We start from the raw sequence: 20,275 nt of genomic DNA, 5'->3' as shown, positions 1-20,275 counted from the left end.
TGCTCTTCCTCCAAACACTCATTCTTTGCCTGCTGACCATTTAACTCCTGAGGACTGGCAGACATTTATTTAGAAGGAATTATAATTTATCATATCTAAGATGCTATCATGCTATTTGCCAATAATGCAGGAAAACAGAACACTGCCAATCAAACTATGATTCAACATTTTTACAACAGTGCTTCGAAGAGCCCCGTGTGACTTTTTCTTGCTTTGACATTTCTTTCATCCGTTTTGAGGAACTGAGCAATCCTTTCAGCCTTTGCTGGCATTGTTTGGCATGCGAAACAGATAAAATCCCTTTGTACACCTCTTAGTAGTCACATATAATAATCTACTTGTGGGTGGTTTCTTCCATCTTTTAAATGTTGTTGCTTTAAAGAAAATATAAAATTGCTCCCATCAATTCTCTGAAATAATTATTGCTTACAAGTCAAATTGGCACCTCACTGCTCAGTCACAGTTATCTTTCTTTATACATGATAGATTTTATCTTTTTGGAGCTATTTAAAATGTCAAGCAAACTCAACAGATGCAGTGCAAACTCAACAATGCACACACCTCAGCTGAGATGGACCAAGGTCACCCTTCCTAGGCAGATAAACTTCCAGCTGGTCAACTGTGGCGATAAAAGGCAGGTCAGTCTCAAAGAGGAAGAACTCTATACTTCACAGTCAAAAAGTATGTCATTTTATTTTTGGGGCATTTCTGCCTTTCCCTTTATTAATACTTCCAATAGGATTTATCAAGTATGCTATTACTGCAATTTATTTTCAGCTCATGGTGGTAACATGCAAAGAGATTCTATTTGTAAGATGCTGTTTCTCCTTTGTTGTGTGTTGTGTGATTGTTGTGTTGTGTGAATTGGTATGTGTAAAGTAGACATACAGAAATGAAAACTAGGAGTAGAAATTCGAGTTAAAAGGCATAATATGGTTATAAGTCCAAACACTAAGATGATAATTAAAAAAAAAACAAAAAAACCCTTTCTATCAGAATAGTACTCTGTAGTCAAAAAAGATACACCACGCTATCTGAAGCAATGTGCATGGCGCTGGAAGTGAAATAAGTTCGAAGGAAAATGAAACAATGGATAGTTTCACTTATAGGAGGAATATAGGGAAACCAAACAAAGGGTCAGAGAAAACAAAAAGACAAAACTAGCAGGCAGACTGTAAGTCTGAGACAAACTCCAAGGGAGGGAGAGGGAGGAGGTAAAACAGGAGGGAAGAGTGCAAAGGACTATGGTGACAGTTCACAGGTGAGGTGGTGATGGGAAACTTATGGGGACTACATTGAGAGAAAAAAAAATACTGTACAAAAAATGAACAACAATATAATAAAATAAATAAATAATCAAAAAAATGTCTTGCCATCAAGCAAATTAAACCCATTTGCAAACAGAATGTTAGGCATGTTCTTAGAATTCAAGTTGGATGGCAAATACTTTTTCAATAAGACTATGTAATTGATCAAATTAATACATATAATTAATAATTTCAAAAAATTATATTCGATTTAGTAACGTGGTTCATATTCTATGGTAAAATTAATTACAATACAAATTTAAGGATAATTTTCACTGACACTACAGAAGTGATTACATATATACTAAGACGTAATGATTACTATCCTCTAATTCACAAAGATAATAAGCAAAATTCAACGCGGCAGATCAACAGAAATCCTTGAACAAATCATCAGCACCATTAAGTGGAGCTGTTCACACAGAGACCTATACCCTCTTGCCCAAAGGAGCTCCTGGCACTTAGGGAATTTGATTCTTAGCTGGTTTCAGACTTTACATTTAATGTGAGGCTGGGCACTGCTGCCCAAGGTCTAACAAAACAGCTTTGTGAGGCAAGGTGACTGCATTCCAAAAGGGGCCTGCAATCAGTACAAAAGTAACACTTCAGGATTTCTTTCTCAACCTTCCAAGGATTTTGTTGCATTTTTCAAGGTCTTCTCTGCCACCTAAATGCCAGCGGGAACAGTGCCTTCACCATTAACACATCTCATGTCTCTGTCTCTCTCTCTCTCTCTTACTTGCACACACATCCCCATCTACAAAAATGAATGAATACTACAAATGTGAACAGCAAGACAAAGGGCGGAAGGGATCAAAGGAAAATAATCTCAGAGCACATGTTTTTGAAAAAACGATTTATAATTGATCCTTAACACTTCATTTCTTTTCTAGCCAACCATCCTAAGACTCCCAGAGAATTATTTCCTGATTCCTTCTGCCGCTCCTTTCCTTATCTTTTTATCTCTTCTATCTGGGCTTACCCCAAGGTTTCTACATTCTTCCCTTACTCTGGAGCAAAACCCCGGGTCTTGAGTCTCTCCCTGACCACCAGAAATCAGAAGAAGAAGAAGAAAAAAAAAAGATAATGCTGTGCACTGACAGCAGACATGCTAAAAAGGATTCTGGTGCCAACGATTACATTTTTCCTTCCCTTTTACAGGCAGAGTTAAATAACTCATCCTAGAGCACACTCCAGACAGTTTTCTGCACATTTTCCTACTAATGAAATTAAAATTCATGGACATTCTGCTGGTCACTAAAAATATACAACTGAAGAAAACGATGAAAAGAAGACCGAGGAATGAGGGCATGGGAAAATGGCTGCACATTTTTAAAAAGTAGTACAAAATTAATGATTAGCCCAGTGACTCAATATCCTGCAAGTATAAAAATCCTGCATGCAGTTTCTTCATCTTGTTAGGTCCACTCCAATGTTGAAGGTACCAAGAGAACTAAGACTATTCCAATTACTGATTGCCTAGTTATGCTTTGAGAGTAATGTCTGATGTGACCTATTGATTGAGGATCAGAACTTGGGCTTTGGGGAGGAAGGAAACAAGTCATTTATGCAAGGTAACTACTATGGGGAGTAGGATTTGGCGGCTAGCTCACTGCCACGGCTCCCAGATAATATTACTGGAAAGACGCCCATTTTCTGTGTCCAGAACATAAAATTTGGAGTCCGAGCTAGTCACACTTAGACCTGCAGAGGCAGGAACACACACACAAAATCGGTACTTTCTTCATATTGTCTGCCTCTCTCACCCACAGGGTTAATGTATTGCCAAAATGAGTTATTTGTAGAAAATACAAAATAACAAGAGTTGGCTTTTTAATGATTTTTTCTACTGTAGATTTCTATAACAAGTTTGGAAAGTACTGATTTATTTCCTTAGAGATTTCCTATGCATTTAATTTGATATAATTGAAACATATACCTTTATGTATTTCTATCCAACAACATAAGCATATTGCCATTTACTGAAATTCATATTTATTGCAAAATACCATTGTTTATTTTCCATCAGTAGGGACATACACTACATGGTGAAACCACTGGTGTATTTTTATATCTACAGAGTATCATTATTTGCAAATTATCTGTAACATGATAAACATTAACTACATCAGAGTTTGTCTCTTCTGCCGACTGACTTTCTTCCTTTTCTATCTAAACTCTGAACAGTGTGAGCATCAAGGCTCGGCAATCATTAGATGTCATCCAATATAATGTCTGCCAAAATATCAGGGTATTAAAAGCAGAAGTTAAAACTACAACAAGAGAATGCAGCAGATAAAAAGTAAAGTAGAAGCCTCTAAAAGGTATAGATCCCTGAACAGCTTGTGTCTGAGATATAATATTATGTATTGGTGAAGAACAAAGGCTTGGATTTTAAACTGATTTGTGTTCAAATTCTTGTGCCATTGCTAGTAACCTCTTCTACTGATTGACTATGTATTCTCATCTGTCAACTGAAAATAAAATTATTCACCTTTGGTAAAATTAGAGGTAATAACCACTGGACAAGCCTCTTCTTTTACTCGGGCTCTATTTGATACTCAGGAACCTCAAAATAAACAAAAACCAGACATCAGAAGCACAGGTAAAATCGAGAGCATGGATCAAACACTCTGTACCCCCATCTGCCCACATTTACACCATCGCTTCAATGTACCACTATGGGAAACACACTCAGAATGAATACTACCGCCTTTTTTTAATGACTGCAAATAATCATTTCCCTAGTTGGAGCATCAGAGATCAAAAACAACTTCTTAATTTCATGGAAGCATAATCAATTAACTTCTAGATTTTATTTTTTAACAATCATTTGCCCAAATACATAATTGAACCCCTTATGAGCAAAATAGCTAAGTGAGTTTTCAACCTTACTGAAAAAAAAAAAAAAAACCACACTCTAAGAACCTTACTCTCTACTCTCATGTGATGCTACCATAGGCTGACTCATTCTAGACCAGTGAACTTTAAACTTTTTGTAAGTTTAACTTTTTGTGAGGGAGCCCATGAAAAAAATGATAAAAAAAATAGATACATGAGGTTTTTTTGTTTTTTAATTTCAAAAGGGGTTCAGGGAACCTCACATAGCCCTTTCATGGAGCTTGAGATGTCTGGGGACATCTGTGGATGGGTAGCAACTTCAGGGCTTGGGTTACATCTAACTTTGTGTTCCCTGTTTCAGAGCAGATTTCAAAAATATTTGTTCAGTGTGCATATCTGCGTCTTTGTTCTTGTGAGATTCCCAGATTAATATCCCTTCTCCCCATCAATTTCCTCAACTTCCACATGTACATCTTTTCTAAAACTTCTTTGCTTGAGACTAATAATTAATTCTTTTCCAAATTCTACTGTCATAATTTTCCCTTTTCCACTTTACAAAAGGAGTATCTTTTATCATCTCAAATATTAGAAAGAAGCATTGTCCTGGACTAGACACACATTTCCAAGATTTATAGCTACTAAGGAAGCGTCCCTTGAAAAAACCTAAAGCTAAAGACCTTTATCAGAAACTGAAAGGCTATGCCCCTTGTTTTATCCAGGGGATAGATTCTTGGCCATTTCCACATTTATTTATATGCTGGATAACCACAATTTTGAAGTGAGATGATTAAATGGGATTACACTGTTAATCCTTACTTAAATTAGAGGTGGCCAGCCTTTATCTGATGCAATATATGAATTAATTAGCTAAAAGGCACTGACTTTTCTGAGGACTTGTAACAACAAAAGAGCTAAATCTGCACACTGCAGACTTGATGACATATATTTAAAATATATGCTCAATACAGAACACACTGAAAAGTGCAGATAGCATAGTAGTTCACCTGCGTGCCAAAAAGTTGATTAAGGAGATGACAGATTTAAAACATCCTTATAAAGAATTTGAGAATAAAATTGTTCAAGGACCACTAGGTTACAGGCAGTATGTTGAGGAATGAGAACCTTTGTGGCCACCTACCTAAAAACCTCAGCCAAGAAAGGAAGAGGATAGTAGCAGTGGCTCAAAAGGCCCACACTCCCTGCACCACATTGAACTGACCTCTCTTCTCCCACCCCCTGGACATGGAGTCAGAGCATGATTGTGACTGGCCCCAAAGCCCTTCCTAATCCTGCCCACCAGGTACTCTAATTCATCTTTTTGTTCTAGGCCAAAAACAATGTATTTTACTGCCCAATGAATGGAAATTTGTTAAGAAGTTAAATCTCATGTTAAGTGTACCCCTGAGACAGAAAGTTCTAGAAGCAATGCATGTTTATTACCTTAAAACCTTAAGGTCAGGCTATTGTAGGTATATCCAAATGCCTAAACTCACCAAATTATTTATATTAAACAAGTACAGGAAGTTAGTTTTTCATATATCAAACTTTCTTTTTAAAAAAAAATAGGAATGCACTCTAAGAAGATAGTCTAACCAGGACTACAGCATACCTCCTTTTTACAGAGAATATTTTTTTTACATCAAGAAACATTAACTTTACAACCTTATTTTTGCTACTATAAATGTGTGCTTCGCATTGTATTTACTATTTTTCAAACCTATTTTATCTTGATAATGATTTTTTACTGTATAATTTGTTTATATTTTACATCATTGTTCACGATCCCTTCCAACTCCACACTTGCTGTTGCCAATGACATGAGTTTACCTTTTTTGATTGCTGAGTAGTATTCCATGATGGATATATACCAAATCATCTTCACCCAGTGACCTATTTTTGGGTTATTTGCATTGTTTCCAAGTCTTACCTATTATAAGTAGTGCTGCAAAAAACATAGGGTTACAGGTATTCTTCTGAATTAGTGCTTTTGTGTCCTTGGGGCAGATTCCTAGTGGAAATGATGGATCAAATGGTAGTTCCATTTTTAGTAGTCTGAGGAACTACCATACAGCTTTCCAGCATACAGCTTTCCAGCAGTCAATAGTGATATTTTCTAAGAGAATTCTGTAGTGAAAATTCACAGTGCTTATAACTTCCAATGGAATATTTCTATAAGAATCAAGTCAAATGAAAGAATTTAGTCAAATGAAAGTGCAAGACGCTGTCTTGGGTTTGGGCAGGTTTGAAAGGAGATTCTAAGATATAAAATAAAATATCAAATACAAACAGGATAATCTTCTAATACAAAAATACACACTGCCTCTCCCACTTTAATTTTCTGTCTTCCATTTTAATGTTCATATATAGTACAATTTTTAATGTTCATATATAGTACAACACCATCATCAGTATTTTAATATCTACATATATAAGTGTTTGCACTTTATAAACTAGCCTGTTCACATATAATGTTAGGCACATGAAGAAGATGCTATTAATGTGTTATAAGATGTATTCAACCAATTAGATGTTTTCAGGCTTGACAGCTATTTAGTCCATCTATAAAATGAAAAGCCTGTAATTTTGGGGGTTACACTGGGTTAAAAAAGGTACTACAATTTTAACAGAGTTTTAAATCATAATAGCAGTGTTAATAGTGCTTTAAATATGCTTTGCTCAAATATTTCTATGAATCCTTGTGTTCTAGACACTGATGCCCTTATATATAACTTATCATCAAGGACACTTCTTTGCAACTCTATTTTTTCCAGAAAAGCAAACTGAGATCTTCTAAAATTCTATGTTTTGTAGTTCTTGACCATTTGAATGCCATTTTGCAAAATATATATATACAAGAATGCATCAATGTATGTGTACAACTTAAAGAATAGTTATGTCGTTTATATCTTATATAATTTATATAATACTTTATGTAGTTTAGATCAAGAAAAGTTAACATTAACAATAATTTGGATGATTCCTGTATATCCCCTTACTGAATCCATTAATGTCCTCCCCTGACTATGACTACCTGCTGTTCTCTATAGTTCTACTTGCTACACATATGTCCCTAAATCATACTGCTAATTGTCTTTATTTTTAGCTTTATATGGAATCCTCGATTTACTTTTTGTGACTCACTTCTTTTTCTCAAGAGTATGTTTGTGAATTTATCCATCTTATTGAGTAGTTTTAGTTCACTGCCATAAATAAAACATGCCCAGCCCTCCCTGGTGGTGCAACAGGTTAAAGCACGCTCTATGAAGTTATCTGCAGCCACATCAGCACAAATTCACAACTGAGATGTGACCCACATGGCACAGCAGAACTCACCTGTCTCACCCGCTGCTCCCCTCAGAAGTGTACTTCGATCAACCTACCTGTTCTGTTCTCTACTCTGTCTCTGGTGAATCCTCTCACTACCATGCCTCTGGCCTGTACCCAGTTCTTATATGCATAAATAAATAAATCTTAAAAAAATTACATTTCTTCTTCATAATTGCTGTTTTGCTCTAGGGTTATATACTTAAGAATGAATAGAGTTCATGCATCTTCAGCTACATTACAAGGTAGTTGCAAATACAGGCACTCCAACTAACATATATGATAGTTTCTGCCGCTACACAGTCTCAGCCACAGCTGGCACAATCTCTGCCAATTTGATGGATTTTTAATGAAAGCTCATTAAAAATTTCATTTGTATTTTTCTGATTACTAACGGGGTCGAACATATACTCATTCACTTGGCTATTTGGACTTGTTCTTTACTGTCTGGTTCAATTCTTTGATTTCTTTACCTATTGGGCTTTCATATTATTTTCTTTCTAAATGGAATATGAGTTATTCATATAGTCTGGGTATGACTCTTTTGTTGGCATCTATAATGTGGTTGTCTTTGTCCTATTTTTATAAGGTCCTTTCTTTGTTTAATGAATAAACATTCCTAATTTTAATAATCAAAATCAAATCTTCTCCCTTATAATTAATGTTATTTGACACTTGGTTAAGAGATTACAGGTCCTATGCTATTTTCTGCAAGATTTCAGGTCTTCTCCTCAAATTTAGTTATTAACCACCCGGAAATGATTTTGGGTATGAGGTTTGAGGTAGACGTGTAGTTATATTTTTTTCTATTTAGACATGTAACTGTCCAAGCTCCTTCTGACACTATTTTTAAGACTTTTCTCATTGATTTGTGATACTCTCTGTCATAGATTTGGGATCTACAAATGCGTGTGCTTACCTGGGAACAGAGAGATTTTCACTAGACTTGAACTGACAACATTGAGTGAAAGAAGGTAAAAAACACAACAACTTTAAAGTTTTGAAGGCTTTACAAAATATATGAGGAAAGTTTACCTAATGGTCTTTCAACTTCTTTATAAAGGCAAGACGTAGAATGATTTTCATCACCTTCTTTGTATTTTTCTCTTTTAATTTATCATAATGGCTGTGGTTTTTTAAAATATAGTGAAATTATTATAGAAATTAAAAATAAATACATTCACATGGGTTATACTTCTTAAATACAAAAAGAAAAAAAAGCAAGACAAATGCACTATAGATTACAAGATAATAATTTCTCATTAGAAGAGATGGAGGTAGGAAGATCATTTGAAGCATGATTTTTTTAAAGAAGCCATAAAGGAAAAGTCTAACAAATTTCTTTGCAGAAAAATGACTCTGACAGGATGTAAGTGAAAGATATGGACAACTACAACAAAATATTTGCCACGTGTACAGCAAAGACTTACTACTTATAATGGTCTCTATTTCTGAATTATTTTTCCAAAATATATTTTATTCCAGACCTATTTCAAATCTAATTCAAATTACAGTTGTCAAAGCAATACAATGCAAAGGGAAATTGCAACAACAAAACATTTCTGTATTTTTTAAGAATTATTTTCAAAAATGAGCAAAAAATACAACAGGTAGTTAATAAAAGAAATACTAATATGCAGTGCCCTCAGTCCTTAATTTAAAAAAATGCATCACTTGTCACCAAATTGACAAAAACTTATTAAAATTAATACTAGTACATCGTGCTGTCTTTGGTAAGGAAAAACAGTCAGTTTTATCCATTAGTAAAAGGTATATTTTGGAAGAATAATTTCACTATCTGTCAAAATAAAACTTGTTTTCTTATTTTAATTTTTTAAATTTAGTTGTTTTATTGATGTAACACTGCAGTATCACATTATATAAGTCCCAGGAGTACATCACTGAGAATCAACATGTGACTGTGCTACATGAAGTTCACAGCAGTCCAATCTGGCTCCTTTATGGGAACACTTACTCACAAACTGAAACCAACTGTTGCTGATAAAGGGACACCAGGTGCTGTTAGCTTGGATAGGACTTTTTCTCTCTTCCTCTCTATTTCTGGACAGGGCTTTTGATGACAAGTTTCCGAGCCCAACATGTTTGGATATTTCCCTCCTCCCTGTGAGCTACACAGGAGAGTGTAAAGGGTGTGTCTGACTTCTCTTTCCAGATTGAGTTTTTCTTTGGAGAAATGGCTGATAGTTTACTGACAAGCACCCTCAACCAGAACTGACCCCTAGAAGGTCCCACAGCAGTGACTGAGATTTCTGGAAGCAATATTAGAGCGAGAATTTCCTACCTATTTCTAAGTCTTACAGAATATAACACAGTATATCATCCTACCATAATCACACATTCCTGTACCTGCTGACAATGTTTATTTCTACGTGTGCATATGCAGTAGATTGGCTATTACTGTTATCTTAATTCACTAACAAAACATATCCATTCAGTTCACCATACATGAATTAGGACTGCAAACAATAAACCAAAAAATAGCATCAATGAGTAAATAAATAGCATATCGTGTTACTTCTTTGAACAAAATAATGGATCCTCGTGTTGATTCTACCACCTCAAAAGGCAAGAAACAGAATCCTGTAGGAAATGTCAAATAGTGTTTGGATACCCATAATCCTGTCTAGTTTATTTACAATTCCCTCCTTCATCCTTCCTGCCTGTCCAGATGGTTTTCTTCTTTGTTTCCAAAACTGACTTGGGCTCACTGTCTTTAAGATGCTAAAAATACTTCAAAAGTCTCCCCCTTTAGTCTCCCACAAATGGAAATCATACCCTCTTACCTTTGTCGAATTATGCTGGGGTTCGCTGTCACTAAGTGACTTCTGGATCCCACATCTTTGGTGTATTCACTTGACAAGGGAGGAAGATTGCATCTAGAGAAACAGAAATGACCATTTAAGAGTGAATTTGCACACTTTTCAATCAAGTCACTTATCATGACAACTGGGAATGTTACTGGATGTAGCAAAACACCAGTTCTTATCACCTTTACATTTTAATAGACATCAGATGACGATTAGCATCTTCAAATGCTTTCATAAATACTGTCCTGCTTTAGAGGGAAGAAAAAAAAAATCAGCTAGAGGCAAGTATGATCTATGAAGGGGAAACATAACTAGAGTCAATTTATCCCGTTCAAAATATTTTTTGAGGTGACAGGACTTGCAATGAGGACTCAGGAGGGTGTGGGACACGAGAGGGCACCAATCTACAGTGTTCTCTGCTGACCCACAAACCTCAAGAGACAGGGAATAATTGTATTTGCTTGTGTTTTTCTTTCTTGCCCTGATTCTGAATTATAATAGTGCATTCAGTACAAACTCTGCTAACGTATGTCCTACTTTACAGGAGCAGTGTGTGGGTGGCCACTGGTGAAAATACAGTGCTCTTTCATTTAAAAGAAGTGCCAGGGCTCTACACGACCCCATTCAGCAAGGGACGGGGTGCAGGTAGGTATCCAAGAGATGGAAATGACTCCCCCTCTTCCCTCACAAACCCCTCTCTCCTCACCCTACCCTGGCTGCTCTACTTAGTCACAATGTCTCGGAGAATATGGAAACTGCAAATCCAAACCACTGACTTGCTGCAGATATGATGTTAGAAGAGTTCATTGAGCTGTCTGCCATCTGTTTCCCCCCATACAAAATGAGGATAACGACTTCTCCACTCTAATAAGGTGAATACAGGATTAAAGGAAGATATGTGTATATATATATATACATATATATATATATAAAACAACCTATTTTCGTACCTCATACACATAGTAAAACTCCAAACATAACATTGATATAATTACTCATTATTTACGAAAGCCCTGTTGAACCTATAGCTTCCACTAGGTTTTCTTTTAAGACTGTGTCCTAATTTCTTCTCTCCATCAAAATCTCTAACTTAACTCCTAATAATCAGGCAGTTCTAACTTTCTTTCTTTCCTTTTTTTTTTTAAAGATTTATTTATTCACAAAGTACTGGGGTACAGGACAGAGATGCAGGGTGGTGAAAGGATTCACCAGAGACAGAGTGGGGAGCAGAACAGGCAGCTGGATGAAGTACACTGCTGAGGGGAGCAGCGGTGGGGGGGTGGTCAGGAGAGGGCTGCTGCACCATGTGGGTCACCTCTGGGGCGGGGATCGAACTTGTACTGGAGCCTCTGCGGCTCACTTGCAGTGCAGCATCCTAACCCGTTGTGCCACCAGGGAGGGCCCCAGTTGTAACTTTCTATTACTGCAACAGACTTAAGCATCATTTAACTGCAGGTAATGACAAGCACGAATTACAAACATCTTACAAATACTACGGTCTCTGTCAGTGCCCCGACTACTTGAACTTTTACACACTTCTCCAAGACATGGAATTGCCCCTGCCCCCCACCCAAGCTGATCAGCTCAAACTCCTCACAGTGGTCATCTGTGTGCCCTGTGACTCTGACCTCGTGAGGGCATCCTGGGCAGACGCTCGTCTAGGCTGACTGGACTCTTCCTTTCTCTGTTCTCTGGAGCAGACACTAGATCTGATTATCAACCAGTTGGTGACTTCTGCAGTGTGTCCACTGACAGGGAACAGCAAAGACGCTGTGGGTTGCTCAGAGCGGGCTTGTGCCCCAGTCAGGTGGGGACACAATGTCCCATGTGGTTTCTGAGGACCCTCGTGAGAGAATGAGCCTCTTCAGTAACAACAAGCACATAGACCGAGGTGCTGACCATAGTCTTGTGACTTCACTGATGTGTGCAAAGATGACCTACAGGATAAGATGGGCTAAAAATTGGTTCTTTGTAACATTTGAGACACAACCACATTATATTAACCGTGTAAACCCTGAGTAAGGTTTACAGGCATAATGACCAACCAGTCAGTCCTTATTAAATGAAACAAGCTGGTTTTCATGAGTCAGTACTTTTTCTGTGTGTTCTTTGCAAGAAGATCCATGGTTCATGTGTCTGGGTTCCTGCATCCTCCTACCACATAGTAACAGCTCAAGAAAAACTTGCTGGTACTGCCAAATCCTACAACTAAGAGAAATGCATGAAATGAAAAAAGACAACATTTTACAAATGCAGTTGCAGAAAATAATGACACTATTTTTGGTGTAAATCTCAGTCTTAAGTTCTGGGCAAACCTCTTTGAGAGTAAATGCACATAACACTTCACTGTAGCTCTTAGAAAAAAAAGCACATTGTAATTTTAGCTCCTCAACTCTTAAATTGATAATTACATAGATTTACATAAAAGGCACACTTAATACAGTCAAATTGTTTCTAATAAGGCATAATTGTGTAAAAGTGTTTCAAACTTTGCATTATCGTTTGTTGGCACAATTAGCAGGTAGTAACAGCTACAGTATCTGAGTAACTGAACTCATGATCCTAAAAGATGTGATCAGAATCAATGCAAAATGAATATTCTTTGAATCGGAGAGCAGAGGTGGGTGAGGAATGGGCTTGGTGGAGAAGGATCTCTAAATAGAAAAAATCATAAAACTGCTTTTAAAAATTTATTTATACTTAGCTATGCAAAACACACATTTGAGCATATTCAAAAGGCACCAAAATTACGCTGCCCTCACTTGTGTCCTTAAGTCACCTAGTCCTTCCCCAAAATGCCAGGTTTGGTCTTGCAAGCCTTCCAGATAAATCTTATTCAACAATATTATTTTAAAAGTTAAGCTATTGCTTTTGGTTAGAGCACAAATGTTTACTTTGAAAAGCAGGAAACAGAATTTTAGCATTACGAGAAGTATTTGAAAACATCGAAGTAGAGAAAATGATGGTATCATTGTATCCTGACCCCGGCAGACATTTTGAACTGAATGAGTCTTGCATTAATCCCTGCAGACAGATAAAGCTAGCTTGGGATCTCCTCTCTCACTGTTAACTGTCCATGCACCCTATAGTCTAGCATTAGACTTAGTATGTGCTTTCTTTTTTTTTTTTTTTTTAAGATTTATGTATTTATGCCTACAGAACTGGGGTACAGGCCAGGTCCAGGGATGGTGAGAGGATTCACCAGAGACAGAGTGAGGAGCAGAACAGGCAAATTGATGAAGTACACTGCTGAGGGGAGCAGCGGGCGAGACAAGAGAGGTCTGCTGCTCCATGTGGGTCACCTCCCTGGTGGGGGATCGCACTCGCGCTGAAACCGCTGTGGCTAGCTTCCTAAAAGTGCTGCACTTTAACCCACTGCACCACCAAGGAGGATCCAATATGTGCTTTCTTGTTAATATTAATTCAGTCATGTTTAATAATACTATCCTAGTTTTCTAAAGGTGACCAAAATGTATCCTAAGTAATCATTTATAAATAGATCCATAAATGATCAAATACAAATAATTTATCATTTATCATTACTTATTTCCATATTGTCAATCATTATTAAGGTTTTTAAATAAATTGTAATGTATTATGATGCTATTCTTGATATGAAATCCAAGACACATATATACATAGCTCTAGTTATAATACTGCAATCTTTGACTTTTTTCCCTCCTCACCTCCCTCTTTGAACATTATTCTTATAATGTTCAGCCAGGAACTCTAATCCCAAGCATCCATTAATTCTGAACATGAATATTCAACACTGATTGTATACAATGCAAACTTAGTTTTTTTGTTCATTAGTTGCAATAAATATGACCCCACCAGTGAGTCCCCTAGATTCTTAGGCTTAGATTTCAAAAGTTAAGCTTAAAGTTAAGCTTACCCATCTTCCTAAAAGCAGCACACACACATAAACACTCAGAAATAATATAAAAACACAGTTTTTGTACTACCTTCTTCTACACTGTTGTAAGATCTTTCAAAATCTCACAAATTCCCTGAATCTATCTTTCTTACATTGTTTCTTAGAAAGAGCAAATAAACTTACACACGAGAGCAGAGAACTTAAAACTGGATTACATCAACTGTGTAGCTATGAATGACCTATGATCCGTATGACAGAATCAGCGTCTCCACAATGGAAATACTTCAAGCATTGTCTGCTCCTGCCTCTTCATATAGACCAAAAAGCAGATCATCAGCAAAGGTGAAATAATGCCCCATAAATCACAGTGCTAGTGGATTCTGTAAGCATGACACTAATCCGCTATTCTAGTTCTAGTTTCTTTATCGGCTCTTCAGACCCCCTATGCCAACCACAAGAATGGATGCTAGGATTTGAACCCTGGCCTCTGTTTCTTAGGCAACTCTGTCCCCCAAGAAGTCACGCCCATTTGAGTCCCACATCGACCCACTTTCCCACCTCACTGTATTGGAGGTACATTCAGTGTCTTTCCCGCATCAGAGCCATGGAAAAACTGCTCCTGGGCCCAGAGTGAAAAAGCCAAAGGACTCAGCTCAGTTACCACTTTTCCTGAGCGCCATTCCGCACCCTCTGCCTCTGATGCCACCTCACCAGGTTCTCGGCTTTCATGGAAACTTGAATGTTCATTCCAGACCCAGCTAAGGGCCCACAACAGGTGCTAAATGGATATAAATTAAGAGAAAATTTCATTTTCTCCATTTTCCTGCTCGTGGCTATAGTGCAGACTAGGACTCATTGCAATGGAGAAGAGAGCCATGCCAGGGCACCTCCATGAAGGAGGGGTCCATCAGAGGGCTGCAGCCCTCACCATAAGCTCGGCATTATTCCAGGGAATCCAACTCTCCTCGGAGAGGAACTAGGGCATCCTCAAACAAGTGTCTCCCCAAACATGCCAGTCTTGACTCTCCCCTCCTGCACTGAGCCACATTTTGTCTCTTGTAGACCATGACTTATTTATCCTTGAGATGAACACCTGACTACACCCCTCCCTCCTTGGCTCAGCACCCTGCCCTCTGTGCTGCTGCAGACCTCAGCCCTGCTGGCCCCAGAGCATCCATGCACGTGCTATGGATTGCTCCCTTTCCAGCAGACTTTGGGCCCCCTGAAAGACCTCCCATAGACCAGCCGCAAAGTTCTCCACTTTCTCAGGAACACTGTCTGTTCTCACCACAGCCTGATCATGCCCCAGAGAAGCAAAGCTCTGAAATCCCAGATTCCAGGGACCCTTTTTTGACCCTGATTCAAATATTTCACTGCTCCCTCATCTTTACCAGCAGCCCCAATTAGACCCTTAATGACCCCACCTTCTGGTCGTGGCCTTTCTCCAGGTCTTGGTGTACCACCTCCCACACTCCTTGTCCTTCCTCTCAGGTCATCTCAGGCCTATAACCAACCTGCTAACTGTATTCACTTCTCATCAGAATCACTGACAACACAGGTCAGGTTGGTGGGTGCCACAGTGTTTGGATGGACTGGAAGCCTGCCTGAATGGGGCTTAGCATCCCTTCATAGCCCCTGGGGCAACTGCCATACCCCCTTATTCAGGCCTCTCCAAACTTACCAGTCTCCATATTTACCCCCCACCCTTCCTTATAGTTTTCCTAGCCAGGCACAAATCAAATCCTTCTTCAAATCCCACTTGCTATTGCAAATGCTTTTGTGAAACAAAGACATGAGTATATTAAAATGTTTACACACACACATAGGGAGTTTGCCTTTTTCAAATTTTTATCACCCAACTGCGTTATCTGAAATAAAATCTGACTGTTTCACTTTTGGGGCCTCCCTGCTGTGATCTCTGAGCTTTTCTGGGCTTTGTTCTGGGGCATGCTCCCTGGTTCCGCTGGCCTTCTCAACTCACTGGTATATGAACTTGAAGGAAAGCTAAAGCGCAGCTACTACTGTTAATCCCAAGTGACTGGTTCTGAAAGCACCCTGGGCTTGAGGGAAAGAGGGGAAGGAAAAAAGGCCGAGGTGCACTGGGGCTCTCTCTTACCGCATGACAAAATTTGCTTCATCTATTTGACGGCCACAGCCACTGTTCTTCAGAATCCCACCATTTCCCACCACCGCGCATTTCTTCAAGGGCAGCTGGAATGGGGTCGCCTAGCAACAGAAAACAAGGCGGATTTCACTGCAGAGAACACACAACTACTTACAAAATCATTGTTTACAGCGGACTCTCTGGAGGAATTTGCTTGACGACTGGGCAGGGAGAAAAGAGCGCGGAGAAAGATGCCAACAAGTTATAATGAACAAACTAGCCTGTTCTGTCAAAATAAATAAAAGTTATTTAACTCCATGAAATGTATTGAAATGGCCATGCATACAGTGGAGGGTATCCACTGGGGAAAACAGAGAATGCCAAGCTAAACCCAGGATTAATTTTAAAGGCAGTAAGTTAGAAATAAACACAGATGAATTTCATTCCCCTGCTTGAATGCAATCAATGTCATTCACTCATACTGGTCAACCGTTCCTTCAACAAATGGCGTGAGGGTCTCCTAGGCTAACTTCCTAATAAACACAAGATACAGAGTCGACAGCCTCCAAATTCACAGTTGGGGAGGTGAAGAAGCTTGACTATGGATACTTATGTGGCACAGAACTTGGAAGTTGCTAAAGCAGAGGTGGGGAATCCCAGGAACGACCCCAAGTTACCACTGCCCAGCTGACTCAGGGGACTGAATCTCAAAGAATGAGCAGGATCCTGCCAGGCAGAGAAAGCAGCATCAACAGAAACATAGAAGTCAACTGTGAGAAAAGGCCATGGTTATAAGTAAATGAACATCCTGTTGAGTGAGATCTGTCTGGAACGAAGGAGGCACCAGAGGGCAAGTGACTTGTACTCAGTGCAGACAGCATGTGACATTCTTTCTGCAAACATGAGCTGACTGCAAAGAAAATGTTAAAATGTTCAGGGTACCTGAGTGTTCCCTGAAGTGCTATTAATAGCATCAGGGAAGGTCGAACACCCGTCCCTCCCCTCGCCTGCCCTGAAAGTAAACGGCGTCATCAGGTCTCTTTTAGCTGAGTCAATCAGAAAACACAGGGCAGAATTTCCTGCCGGCTGAGAAAAAAAGAGCAGTGGAGCTCTTTGGGAGAAGACCCTACATACACAGAGCTAGGTTTTTAAAAAAAAAAATCATACTGAATTAAGTAGGCTATCCTGGGTGAATCTACAGTAAGCAGTATGAATTATATCCAAAGACAAAATGGAATAAAATTTCTTCCTCATCGATGTAGTATCAGGAACTCATACAGAAATCAATTAAACCAGAAAAATAAGATTTCACGAGTTGATGTGGTAGCTGGCAGTTGAGAGGCCCTTAAGGCAGCACTGGAAGAGAATTTCACTTCTTTGATTTCTAGTTTTAAAAAGGAACAGCAAGAGTGAAGAAAATATAAAAAGTTGGCCCTCCTTGGTGGCACATCAGGTTAGGACACAACACTGCACACTGGCCCTGCAGCCACTTCAGCATGAGTTCGATCCCCAGCCCCGGAGGTGACCCTACATGGCGTGGCAGACCTCTCCTGACCCGCCTGCTGCTCCCCTCAGCAGTGTACTTTGTGAATCTGCCAATTCTTCCCCCCTGTCTGTCTCTGGTGAATCCTCTCATTGCCTCTGCACCTCTGGCCTGTGCCCCAGTTCTGTATGCATAAATAAATTAACTTTAGAAAGAAAATATAAAAAATTGTAGCACTTAAAGAGTGTGAAGTCCAAGCATGTGCCAGCAGTCAAAGAACCCCTGCACAATTACAACCAAGACCAGAGAGTGAACCCCAGTGCAGGGTGAGGATGAGGGACAGAGTCAGCCCAAGGTCAGGACCCCAACTTTTTGGAGGATGATGTGGGAGGTCCCGCTCCCCACATTTCTCAGTGTCTTCTGAAGGAAAGTTTGAAATCTACACTAGAATACTGGAATTAGATCTGCAGGCTGTTATATGTGCATTTCAGTATTTATGCTCAAGTTATCAGCTCATTTTCTCCACAAGTATTTACTGAGGTCCTGGCACTCTCCTGGGTGACAGGGACATTAGCAATCACCCTGTTCCCGCAGAGCTTATGCTGGCTGTCTCAGGGAAATGAACGAGCAGACAAATGAGTACTCTAAACAGTATGGCAGGTGGTGACATGTGCTGTGGAGAAAAGTCACTGGCGTGACAGCATCAGGAAGTGCTTTTGAAGGGGAGCTGTCATTTCAATCGGTGGTCGAGGCTAGGGAGAACTCAGTGGAGACAAGTGAGCAAGTCCCTGAAGGGGAAGAGGCAGCGGGGACCCACTGAGGATTGTGGCAGCCGCAAATTTGAGAAAGCAACTGGCCTGAGGTGTGAAATAGAGAGCAAAGAGCCTATTGTTTCTGGAGACAAGCAAGCCAAGGAGGGAGAAGTAGGTTAGAGAGCCAAGCGGTAGGAGATTGAGGAACAAATTGTGTAGTGCCTTGCAGGATGTTGGAAAGAATTGTTTTTAACCTCAAATTATTAATTAGAAAATACAACTGAGCTGGAAAAATGCACAAAATGAAGACTGATATAAAAAATTATGTTTATGCTGTAAAAAATTAAAAATTAAAAAAAAAGAAAATATCTTAATGAAGTCACTGCACTAGAGCATGTAAATTTCAGGTGTGCACCACAGAAAAGTCAGTCTATGCACACTGCATCAAGTTCAAATATACCTTTTGATTTTTATTTGGTCAGGAGAGCACAGGTATGGCTCCTGCCCTAGTTTGGAAAGTGCGCTCTGCTGTGGTGTGACTAGGTTCTCAGACATCCTGAGCAGAAAGAAAAGCACAGTTAGGAGTGTCCCATGACAAAGGAGATTTTAGCAATTTGGACTATGGAGGGAGTAGTGGAGGGGGGTGAGACATAAGCAGATTCTGGAGGTGTTTGGAAGAAAAGCCGAGTGATCTGATGGTGTGCAGGAACAGGGTAAGGTAGAAAGGAGGACTCAGGCTGAAGCCATGGATCTTCGCACAAACAGCTATAAAGACAGACTTGCCACTGCCCAGGATATGGTGATTCCAGGAAGAGCAGGTTCAGGGGCATGCTGGTGTCCTCTTATTTTAAGATTTATTTATTTATGCCTACAGAACTGGGGTACAGTCCAGAGGTGCGGGGCGGTGAGCGGATACACCAGAGTCAGAGTGGGGAGCAGAATAGGCAAACTGACAATGTACACTGCTGAGGGGAGCAGCGGGCAGGTCAGGAGAGGTCTGCCACGCCATGTGGTCACCTCCGGAACAGAAGGGGATCAAACTCATGCGGAAGTGGCTGTAGCGTCTCAGTGCTGAGCTTTAACCCGCTGTGCCACCAGGGACGGCCCTGGTGTCCATTTCTAAAGAGCCAGAGAGGCTGCAGTGCCAATGTCAACTGGGCAGTTACATACAAGAACAGTCAGGGAACTGATCTTTCCTGGAAAGAGCTGGAATAGATCAATATCCTGGGAGTGTTTAAAGTCAGGAGAAGGGAAGGAGACAGGAAGTAGAAAAGGACTAACCCCTGAATCCTAGGACATTCCAACAAGAAGTCAGGAAGCAGAAGAGAAAACAAAGGAGAAAGAGGAGGAGTCCTTGAAGTCAAGTGAAAAACAAAAACAAAAAGCAAAGCTTTTCAAGAAGGAAAGGGGCAAATCACATCAAATGCTACTGACACATAAAGTCAGACAACTGCTGAAAATGCCACCAGCCTTAACGCCAGGGAGGGTACTGTCACCTGAAAAAGGCCAGTGTGGTTCTGTGTAGAGACAGAGGCTGATCCTAGTTCTGTGAGTTACAATGTATATGTACTGACCTAACTACACAGTACATTAGAAAAGCTGAGTTCACTCAGTCCATTTGGCTTAGCAAAAGCCAACTGAAAATATCCCTCGGTATTAAAGAGAAGTTCTTGAACCAGATCAATGGAGAGGTCCAGATTTCCAGGCAAGAATCTGGGCCCAGAGCCCAGATTTGGGAAGCAGGAGCAGCAGCAACATA

General features: G+C 39.5%; 1 protein-coding gene across 2 annotated transcripts in view; it reads right to left on the bottom strand.

Moving 5' to 3' along the window:
* Positions 1 to 20,275, bottom strand: part of ST8SIA1 (ST8 alpha-N-acetyl-neuraminide alpha-2,8-sialyltransferase 1) — a 133,047-nt gene that overhangs the window by 37,839 nt on the left and 74,933 nt on the right. Inside the window, exons 3-4 of one of the 2 annotated variants that reach the window (XM_004693218.2) lie at positions 16,294 to 16,403; positions 10,277 to 10,369 (exon numbers count right to left, since the gene is read on the bottom strand). In XM_004693218.2, the coding sequence (XP_004693275.1) occupies positions 10,277 to 10,369; positions 16,294 to 16,403 (203 nt within the window). The remainder of the gene's footprint in view (positions 1 to 10,276; positions 10,370 to 16,293; positions 16,404 to 20,275) is intronic. The other variant, XM_012732896.1, reaches the window with a different exon arrangement.

Source organism: Condylura cristata, unplaced genomic scaffold (assembly GCF_000260355.1).
Source record: "Condylura cristata isolate star-nosed mole 26May11 unplaced genomic scaffold, ConCri1.0 scaffold00036, whole genome shotgun sequence".
In the NCBI taxonomy this organism is placed as follows: domain Eukaryota; kingdom Metazoa; phylum Chordata; class Mammalia; order Eulipotyphla; family Talpidae; genus Condylura; species Condylura cristata.
The sequence above is the reverse complement of the archived record's forward strand: the minus strand, read 5'-3'. Positions and strand labels throughout refer to the sequence as shown.